Source organism: Bradysia coprophila, unplaced genomic scaffold, assembly GCF_014529535.1.
Source record: "Bradysia coprophila strain Holo2 unplaced genomic scaffold, BU_Bcop_v1 contig_151, whole genome shotgun sequence".
Lineage (NCBI taxonomy): Eukaryota > Metazoa > Arthropoda > Insecta > Diptera > Sciaridae > Bradysia > Bradysia coprophila.
In genome coordinates, this window is record NW_023503423.1 from 2,795,657 (window position 1) to 2,806,727 (window position 11,071).

Here is an 11,071-nt window from a genome sequence, read left to right on the forward strand (position 1 = left end):
CAAAATTGCCTGTTATATAATATTAGGGCTAACTTAGTTGAGAAGTTAAAACCTGTTCAGTTAGGATTCGGTGTTAAAGGGGGTGCTGAAGCTCTGGTTCATGCAGTACGTGCTTTTTGTACTGCTGAACATAAGGGGCCATTGGCTTTGGTTAAATTTGATTTTGGAAATGCATTTAAGATGCTATTCAGAAAGTTTATGTTAGGTGAGGTTAAGGATATATGCCCAGAATTACTTCCTTTGTTGCAGCAAGCGTATAGAGTTTTTACGAATCTGTATTATCTCGATGAGCCTTTGCTTTCTAAGAGAGGATTCCAACAAGGTGATCCTCTAGGTCCCCCGGGTTTTTGTATTGGTATTATGAGGATGACGCATTCTCTTTCGTCTAGGTTGAATGGTTGGTATTTAGACGATGGTACAATTGCTGATAAGCTATTAGTAATTTTAGATGATATTAGGAAAGTTTTAGTATTTTGTGTGTTGTCAGGTTTACCATTGAACACGAATAAGTGCGAGGTATATTTTATTAATGCTTCTGAAGAAGAGGAAGCTAAAATGTTTGCTGAAATATCGGCATTACTACCAGGAATTAGGCAAGTTGATGAGTCTTCACTTGAGATTTTAGGGTCGCCAATTTTTGAATCAGGTTTAGAGAGGATGTTTGCATCAAAAGTTGAAACGATTAAGTTAATGTGTGATCGTTTAAAGTTGATGGATGTTCATCCGGCCTTGTGTATTTTCAAAAAGTCTTTAGGTAGCTGCAGATGCTTGACAGCAATGTATATAAACACTGAAGGTAGCGCAGTCCCTCAGGGAATAGCAAGAAATACGGATCCCGACTTTAAGGTGAATTTCGTATGACGCCAATACATATATTTACAGCATGTTGTACGCATGTGTATTAGGCTAGTTTTTGACTGTATGAAAAAAAAATATTGTCGGCTACGGAAAACCTTGACCCCCTCAAAATATTGTGCCATTAAATGCATCTCAAATATATATTTTTTTTAAATTTTTTCATGCAGCTTTAGCGGTGAAAAAAATCATTGAAGTTTTTTGAATTGATATACAGAGGGATTCTTTTGAAAAACAGCCTACCGAAATCGGACGCATTTTCCAGTGGACTTTTTTCTATGTGCCTAGAAAGGACTTCGAACCTAGAACCCAAAACCACTTTCAAAAAAATTCTTCGAAGCTTTTGTGACTGGTGAAAGGTGATCAAAAACCGAAAACTTGTACTTTTCTTACCCAAATTTCTCCGGGTACACGGGCCGTGCATTGGTAAGAAAAGTGCAAGTTTTCTGTTGAAAACTTCAACTGCACATATTTCAGTGTGGATTAATTTTAAAACCAATGAGTGTCTATTCGGCTCAATAGTACATGTGATTACCTTTCTAATGACACCCCACACGACCCTGTACGGCTCGTGTACCTGGAGAAATGTTGGATCTCCTTTCACCAGCCATAAAAGCTTCGAAGAATTTTTTTGAGAGTGGTTTTGGCTTCTAGGGTCGAAGTCCTTTCTAGGTACCTATAAAAAGTTCCACTAGAAAACACGCCCGATTTCGGTAGGCTGTTTTTCAAAAGAATCCCTCACAATAAATTCACCTCAAAGTTTAAAATGAAAAATTGGTGGCAGGGTGGGAGACGAACCCACAATCTTACTACTTGAGCTACCCGACACACTTTTCATTTCAAATTATGTTGGGTCGTATTGTTTCAATGCAAATTGCTGGCTGGAAACTTTGGGTAGGTCACGTAGATCGCCATTTTATTAGATACTCGGAAACACACCACTTCTGAAGATTTTACATATAAAAAAAAATTCATCGCATCGTCACGGCGACGAGAATCGTCACAGGAGGCAACGCACTGCGCGCACTGCTCTTAGCATCAACACTCCTTTGGCAAATGTCCAATTTGGAAGCTTTTGTGATGAGAGCTACCGCTTAAGATTGATTGTATTGTGTGTTTTAATTCATACAACGAAAACAAGTCATCTATCTTTACGAAAGAAACGCAGTGCCTACTGTGACTTCATCAGCCTCCAAATATTTCTTATGTTCATGCTAGGAGCAGTGCGTTGCAGCAGGTGAATTTTTTATGAAATCCGCCATTTTATCGTCAACTGTGGTGTGCGTCCCGCGTATCTGTATTTACATGACCTCCACAAAGTCTACAGCCTTGGTTTAAATCGTGTTAGTTCTTTTCAATTTTAGATAATCATTTGAGTGATTATTGCAAGGTCAATTAATCTGTAAGGTCTATATGTCTCTACCGAAGTATGGGTATAGAAGTATATCTTGCTTGAAGCGGACTGGCGACACAAACCTTCGCCATAATGGTTAATCCGAAAAAATGATAAAATGCGAAAAAAAAGCCTCAAAAGAGATTTTATGTTTGATTTCTATTATTTTGAAACAAAAATCACCATTGCACAATTACAATTACCAGAGATGACATCATGCTGATTACAAAATGGTTATTACCAGTAATTTTGACTGGACTACCATTTTTAAGTTTGGTTAAATATTTATCTTGATTAAATTGTAGCTATGTGGCCTTGACTCCACAGTTTAGATCCGAAGCTTCGAAGCTATTTGAACTAATTGTCGGGCTATCGTGAACTTAGAAGGGCTTTGCTGCACCGGTAAACGCCGAGGCTACACGAAAAAAAAAACCTTTGTGTCATACTTTCGATGTTCAATTTCACGGTGTACCAGTAGATCATACCGACACTGAATTAAAGCGATATACCAATACTCAATTGAAATAATTTGTTACCAACACTCAATCGAACAACGCTCATTTTCCGCAACGTTAAGACTCAAACATAGTAGAGGTACTTAGCATAAAAATAGTTCACTTTATAGTAGAATGGTGCGCTTTGGACCAGTGATTAATATTGGTAGCCTGAGTCCAAAAAGATTAACACCCCTCAAAAAACCCCACCCACCACTCACAACCCCTCACCAAAGATTTTAGTGTAAGGGCCACTTCAATGAATTATTGTAAAGCGTCTGTCAATGCTATACTATCGATATGGGGCTTAAACGAAAGGTAAAGGTTCATACTTTTTTTATATTACCAAACGCTTTTCAATTTCTCCATTTTCCTCATCAATTTTCCGAGTTTTCCATGAAAATCTATGAAATCTCAAATATGAAGGGTAGTGAATACGTTAAAAAACTTTTTATTTCACAAAACTAGCCTGTCCGAACGTAACGTTTCTTTGCATTGAATCAACATAACAGCCGAGGCCTGGCACAAAAGCCACTGGCGAACTAGCCACCTTCGAGACCATGACCTTCGGTGCCAAAAATACGTGACAGATTGTTTTTTCTGACGTATTTGTTATCATAATATCATAATGTAGACACATTTATTACGGTATCAGAGGAGTATTTTTGATGGTAGAGCAAATCAGATAGTTTCGAGCTTCTCAATGGTAATGTTCCATTCCAATACGTCAGTTGTAAATAAAATAAAGAAGATGTAGTGCTACCAGAAGCTTCATTCATAAAAGATATCCAAATAATTAAACCACATAATGTGGGACGTGAGTGAAGAATTGCTGAACGTAGGACATTTGAATCATTTTTACTCCGTAGACAGAAACTGCGTCTGCACCATTTTTACAGCGTAATTGTACAACGATATTCATTTGAAAATGTAGTATTTTACGAACTTACTCTTAATTATTTCCACTGTCCCATTGAAAAAGGTATTGCAGGCAATATTCCAAACATTTACAGCGTAAATTTGAAAGTTCAAAAATAGTCTGCTTTCTATTTTAAAAATTTTCTACAATTTGTTCAATAGTGGAAGAGTTGGTGGTGGGTGATTTGATGTTAATGGTGTATGGATTTCTCCTAGAGTTCAATAAATGCGTCAGTAAAGTCTCCTATGATAATCTCGATGACATAGCTCGTATATTTAATCAGTTCTATGTAAAAAAGTATTTCAATGAAATTTTCCGGTGGTGGAAAACCAAGCGAATCTCCTAGTCTATGACACATTATTTAAATTTTTTTCGTCAAATTAGCGAAGAAGTCATTGGATAACCATATTGCAGAAGGATGTAGACACAAAAAGTTTTTTAACGTATTCACTACCCTTCATATTTGAGATTTCATAGATTTTCATGGAAAACTCGGAAAATTAATGAGGAAAATGGAGAAATTGAAAAGCGTTTGGTCATATAAAAAAGTATGAACCTTTACCTTTCGTTTAAGCCCCATATCGACAGTCTAGCATTGACAGACGCTTCCCAATAATTCATTGAAGTGACCCTTACACTAAAATCTTTGGTGAGGGGCTGTGAGTGGTGGAGTGGGGTTTTTTGAGGGGTGCTAATCTTTTTGGACTCAGGCTACCAATATTAATCACTGGTCCAAAGCGCACCATTCTACTATAAAGTGAACTATTTTTATGACTTTTGTTCTACAAGAACCTCTACTAACAGCATTAAAGTCAAACGGAACAACAAATACATTCAAAAACTTTACATAAATTGTTTCATAGCGTCGTCGTCAAATTGGTTGATTCACGAAAGTTTAAAAAAAAATCCGGCGAAACACTTGACAACCGTTTTATATGCCTACTCTCCTCTCTCCAGCTGGATCAGTCTAGTATTAGAAGAGAATCTAAATTCATGTGCCTCTGTATATTTCGTACAACTAAATAACGAAACGAAAGAGTGGAAAATATTAAATTTAGTGAATCCACTGTGGGTGTGTGCGTATGTGTGTGGATGATTAGATATCTTTATAATTAGTCGCGAACTACACCTAACTAAGAACAGCTGCGTAAAATTGTGTTCATCATCAAGATCGTCATGTTTTTCCTCATTGTCTGTGGTGTTCTTGCACTGCTTGTTGGCGTAATTAGTTTCTTGATAATTTATGCAAGATGGAATTTCGGAACACTGGAAAGTATGGGCATCCCCACCATAAAGCCCCACTGGCTGTTAGGGAGTCATCCAAACATTCATAAGGTAGACACTGTTGTTTTGACGAGTTTTGTGTGTTATGAAAGATCGCAATTGCTATTTTCGAACAGATTGTTGTCCAAGATGAGGATATGAAGAATTTCCGGAAGTACGGTAAAATCTGGGGAGTAAGCTTAACCAAATGATGGAAAAGTAATAAAATTGTAACAGACCGTTTCTTGTAGTCATACGAAGGACGAGAGCCACAAATTTTTCTCGCTGATGCAGTAAGTACCTAGCGTAAATAAGATTGTGTAACAGTCTCACTCTAACATGAGAACGCTATTTTGATCCATTGAAAAGGAGCTGGTCCGATTGATTTGTGTCAAAGACTCCGATCATTTCCAAGATAAAAGGATGATCGACTTCAAGAACGAACTGTTCAATGAAGTCATCGACACTCTTCCGTATGAGAAATGGAAGGCAGTACGAAACGAGGTGTCCCAGCCATTTTCGACTAAAGTTAAACATATGTCCGATCAAATGTTGGAATCGATCAATGATTGTACGGGCCATCTGAAAGACATTTGCAAGAAAGATCCAGTCATTGAAGTTCGCAAGTAAGCTTTTCGATAAAAATTATCATTTTGAATGCAGCACTGATAAGGCTTGACAATCTGTTGATGAATTGACAACTATTCTATATGCGGCCCAGTGACAACATATTAACGTTTCTTCATGCTTGCCTCTTCTAACTGAGTGATAAGAAGGCACTTGTTATCTTTCAGTTTATTGTTAAAAAGCTAGGTCAGTAATAGAAACTTGAGTACCCATGGTGCAATACCAACATCCCTTTTGAATGCAATTGACATGCTGTCGGTTCTTAATATGTGAAAGGTTGAGTTCATTTGTCACTGGATCGTATAAAACGTAAAATGCGAGCAACCAAAACAGGCATCAGAGCAATTTCTTTTTAACGGTCAAAAAGTCTCTTATTTTTGTCCCCGCAGTGGTATAATACCAACATAACAAAAATTAATTTCTAAGAAGCATTTTGACAACATGGTCCCTTATTTCAAATCTGTTCTGGTGCCTAGTTCTGGTACCTACCTGCACTCATACTAAACTTTAAAGACAAAATGCTATACTGGTGGTTTTGCTGTATCAACAGAGTTTTCAATGCTCTCTCAATCGACATAACTGCAAGATGTGCCTTTGGAACGAGAGTTTACAACTGTATTCGGGACCCAAACAATGAATTTGTTCTAAATGCTAAGAAAATTTTTAGCTTCATTGAAGATGGACCGAACATCGGACTGACGCTGATGTGTATGTTTTGCGATATAGAAACAACTGCATTACACTTTATAAATACTCTTCACAGTATCGTTCCCATTCCTGCTAAAAATCATCCCGCTCGTCGATTTGACTGCAACAAAATTCTTCCAAGGCATCCTAACCGACATTTTAAAAGAGAGACGAGCACTAGGCAACTCAAACAATGATTTCGTCGATGCCATAAATAACATGATTCGTAAATCTGAGACGGATGAGGAATTTAAGCGTCTTAAGGTAACTAGAGAATTCGAATAATAGATTAGACGATTAGAAATTGTTAGTCTTTAATGCCCGTTTGTGATGTTGTGTTGTAAGGAGTCATTGTCTGAAAGAATAGATCGCATAAAACATTGTTGTTTTATACGTTGTTAAGAGTCGTCCATAAACTACTATTCAATCGCCAGATTACCGACCTTACAGCCATGGCACAAGCTATTACATTCCTAACTACAGGAATCGAGACCACATCATCAACATTGACCATGATACTGTATCAGCTCGCAACCAATCCAGACAAACAAAAATTACTGCACGAGGAAGTGGATCGAGTCCTATTACAGAGTAAGGGTGCAATTAACCACAGCATCGTCGGAGATCTGGTATATGTGAATGCATGTATCCACGAAGCATTACGATTGGCACCGACACTGACTCGTATCGATCGCATTTGTACGAAAGAATGGGAGAACAAGGAGTTTCAACTGAAAATCCCCGTGGGCATGAGTGTTCAACTTCCCGTTTGGCCGTTGCATTACAATCCCGAATATTTCCCGGAACCGGAAAAATTTCAACCGGACAGATTCCTGCCGCAGAACAAGGATATTTTGCAAAAATATGCTCTGCTGTCGTTCGGACAAGGTTAATTGAGTTTAGTACAATGAAGTGTGACGATATTAACGGTTCCGCTTCAACTACAGGTCCCCACAATTGTGTTGGAACTAGATTTGCCTTGGAAACGCTGAAACTGTCTATCACAGCGATAGCTAGAGATTTTCAATTTGAGACGTGTGAAGACACTAAACTGGTTTGGAAGCCGGCTGGTATTTTAGGTGCTGCCTATAAGCCTATTAAAGTGAAATTTGTCAGGAGAAATTAAAGGACCAGTTCTATTCACAATCGTACCAACTTCCTAAGTGTGAGTAGGTCTAGGTCATGCTACGAGATAAACACGACAAGTTCGTGTAAACATATTTTTGATTGCACACCTTACACATTCACAAAATCCTTCCCGCAAAATTCTTGTACTAAATATCGCAACAAAATTTTAGTAAAGAATTGATGGCTTTGCGAATCGTATCTTTGATATTTATTAAGTGGAAGAACGTGATAGAATTGTGTCATTGAAAACATTAAAACAATTGTTTCAAGTAAGTGATGTTTGTTTGATTTTTCGACACTAACAGGACATACACGTAAAAGCATATCACGATACCACATCCCACAGCAATGTTGCCAGTTGCCCTTCGATAAATGGGATGCCTGAAACATTCTGAATCTGAACACATAACCAATCAATCACTTCCATCTTTACATCTTTACATCTCTTTGTCAGCCTCGTTTTTATCGAGTTTTTTCCTTTTTACTTAAATCCAATATGGCGACCGACTGCCATTTTATTAGGGAACCGAAAACAGTACTGGAATGGACAGTACTTTCAAACAAAAACACAAAAAATCATCTAAATTGGTCAATGGTCAGACTCGAGATATAAGGGGCTCACTTACGATACAGTCAACCGAGTTTCATGAACTTTTTTTCTCTGGTTGATATTGTCGACTCTTTTGCAAAAAAAGCATTGTCTTTGGTTCAAACGAATAACTGTAGATCATCTTCAAGTTACGGTACTTTCAGACGTAACCTTACTTAAGTTTCGTTAAATGTTTCGTTCACTTACGTAGATGTCATTTCTTAACGTAGATGGTATTTCTCAACGTCCTTGAAGATTATATCTAGCAAGTTCCAAGAAAACATGCTAAAAATGGGAAAAATATGTTACCGGAAGGGTTTAAACAGTCGTCTATTTTTGAGGTTTGCTAACTTTTCGTGCGACCCAATCTTCGATGCAGGAGAGTTACTAATATTACGACTGAGACGTCGTTTCGACGGAGGGAACATGTCGAATGACAGCTGGTTTTTTGAGAGAGAATTTAGGAATTTTCTCTCGACCAACTTCAAAATCATTTGACATATTCCCTATATCCGTCGAGGCGACCCAGTCGTAATATTAGCATCTCTCTGCTTCGATTGCTACTTTTGGGCTATTTATGCAACCGTTTCTCATCGGAAAGTCACATAGCCACAATGAATATAATTTAAGTTCAACGAAAAGTTTGCAGCCAATTCAACTTAGTTGCGGTCTCACAATCTCACTTGGAGTGGTGCAGAGAACCACAACAAAAAATTTTAATTAAAAAAATTGATTTGATGCTACTAATGTCTAATCTGTAAATCCTACCTACACATTCTTCTTACTGTTTTGAATTCCGGTCATCGAATCAGTTCATAATGTGGTAGCAATAGTTAAACTCTGGTTGAACGAACCACGTATGTTACTGATACAGGTATGATTATACTTAAGTGGTCATTAGCGTGATAAGCTGATTTGTGCATTTTTCCTTCGTTAGTTAGTCCGGCAGAATTTTTCCACAGTTCTAAGATACAATTCGGTGACAGTAGGGTCAGGCCTTTTTATGTTTTAGAACAACACTAATAATATAGCCTCAAAATGTTGTGGAAAGAAGTTTACCCACAGCGTTCAGATGTTGTTCTTCTCAACTTTCCCTCTCCGCCCTCTCCGTGATATAGTTCGTCAAACCTTTAAAGTTTTGGAATGCTCAGTGCGACTATGATGGTCATATCAAAAGTATCATGGAACTCAATCTGCTTCACTAAAACAGTAATCCGTGACTTTAACCACTAATCGAAGCAATGACCACAATCTTCCTTGTTTGATTAATGGTGCAAACATCGATAATACCTACAACCCATTTAGCATTTTAGGGCACAAGACTTCGCATCGTGCTGTCATAAATGTTTGTGTTTTTATATATTTGTTCTGGCTCTTGGATGATAGCGGCAATGGGAAATGAATAGGCGGTTTGTTTTGCGTTTTGCTATATTTCGGATCTAATTTCGACCCTTCATATATGTGGTATCCTCTCAGTTCGCTAGGGGTTTTCAAAGGTACAATAGTACATACGTCAGTGTTATTTTTTCTGTTTCTTCCATAAAAGATTCTCTGGATCATCCTGAATGCAACCAGCGGTCGGGCGTTTTCCAATAAAATAAAATGGAAAATTCGACTCACCTGAGTCTGAGTCTATAAAACGAAATGGGACGTGATGACTATCGATGATTATTGTATCTTATCCGGTCAGCTAACAACTAGGTCGCGAGTTTCTCAAATTTTTCATTTGTAGCTTCGATGCCACGAGGTGCGATGACTTACTTTATATTACTGCAATCGGTGGTATAATAACGAGTGGGCTCAAGTACTTGCTTTTTTTAATAGAATGAGATAACGAAAGTAATTCACTGAGCAATGTTGTTAATTGAACTGTTGAGTCCGATCAACAACAGTCTTATTGAAAGTGAAATTGAATAAGGTGGACTATGGCTCCAAAAGCAACAACATCTGAGTGCACCGGAGTGTTAAATGAACAAGATGCCGAAACGATTGACGGCGGACTCGCGAAAGATATCACACCGTTAACGTTAGCAAGGCCTCGGGAATATGAATGGGTATGGCGAAACATTGCTGCTTTCAGTTTCCTTCACCTGTCCGCAATTTATGGAATCTATCTGCTCTTTACTTCCGCCAAACTGTACACAATCATGTTCGCCGTCGTTGTGTACTTTATTTCCATATTGGGGATAACTGCTGGTTGTCATCGACTCTGGGCCCATCGCTCGTACAAAGCAAAACTGCCGCTTCGAATTTTGCTGGTAGCGTTCAATACGATAGCATTTCAAGACTGTGCCCTACACTGGGCTCGAGATCATCGAGTTCACCATAAATTTTCGGAAACGGATGCCGATCCACACAACGCAAAACGAGGATTCTTTTTCTCGCACGTCGGTTGGCTGCTGTGCAAAAAACATCCCGATGTGATTGAGAAGGGAAAGAGTCTGGACATTTCAGATTTGTTGGCCGATCCAGTGTTGGTCTTTCAACGTAAGTATTACATGATACTGATGCCATTGGCCTGTTTCATACTGCCAACGATCGCACCGATGTTCTTCTGGAACGAAACGTTTCTGAATTCATTCTTCGTTTCGACGATGTTCCGTTGGACGTTCGTTTTGAATTTTACATGGCTGGTGAACAGTGCCGCACACAAATGGGGCCACCGACCGTACGATGTGAACATCAATCCGGCACAAAATCCAATCGTGTCGATTCTAGTTTTGGGTGAGGGATGGCACAACTATCATCATGTGTTCCCGTGGGATTATAAAACAGCCGAATTGGGTAACTATCGAGCCAATTATACAGCTGCGTTCATCGATTTCTTTGCGAAAATCGGTTGGGCTTATGAGTTGAAGTCGGTTTCGCGTGAAATTGTCAAAACGAGAGTCGAACGTACTGGTGATGGATCGCATGCGATATGGGGATGGGGTGATAAAGATCAGGATGAGAAAGATGTGGAAGTTGCGACCATTACTCATCCAAAAGTTGCATAATGGACGGAGTAGTGTACGGAGTCAAAGGAATTGAAAGGCAAAAATAAAGTTTGCAAAAAGTCAAGAAATTTTGGATTTTGATTTGGCTTAATGTTTGTGTGCTTTGGAGAGCTTCAGAAA

General features: G+C 38.5%; 2 protein-coding genes across 2 annotated transcripts; both read left to right on the forward strand.

Moving 5' to 3' along the window:
- Nucleotides 1-4,637: 4,637 nt before the first annotated feature.
- Nucleotides 4,638-7,643, forward strand: LOC119074427 (cytochrome P450 3A56-like). The gene is made up of 8 exons (XM_037180555.1): nucleotides 4,638-4,996; nucleotides 5,062-5,118; nucleotides 5,176-5,217; nucleotides 5,294-5,550; nucleotides 6,102-6,259; nucleotides 6,315-6,502; nucleotides 6,673-7,126; nucleotides 7,186-7,643. The coding sequence occupies exons 1-8, from the start codon at nucleotides 4,838-4,840 to the stop codon at nucleotides 7,362-7,364; spliced, it is 1,494 nt and encodes a 497-aa protein (XP_037036450.1). The 5' UTR covers nucleotides 4,638-4,837; the 3' UTR covers nucleotides 7,365-7,643.
- Nucleotides 7,644-9,752: 2,109 nt separating this feature from the next.
- Nucleotides 9,753-11,011, forward strand: LOC119074430 (acyl-CoA Delta(11) desaturase-like). The gene has a single exon (XM_037180557.1). It carries the CDS (start codon nucleotides 9,881-9,883, stop codon nucleotides 10,949-10,951), a length of 1,071 nt encoding a protein of 356 aa, XP_037036452.1. The 5' UTR covers nucleotides 9,753-9,880; the 3' UTR covers nucleotides 10,952-11,011.
- The last annotated feature ends 60 nt before the right edge of the window (nucleotides 11,012-11,071 follow it).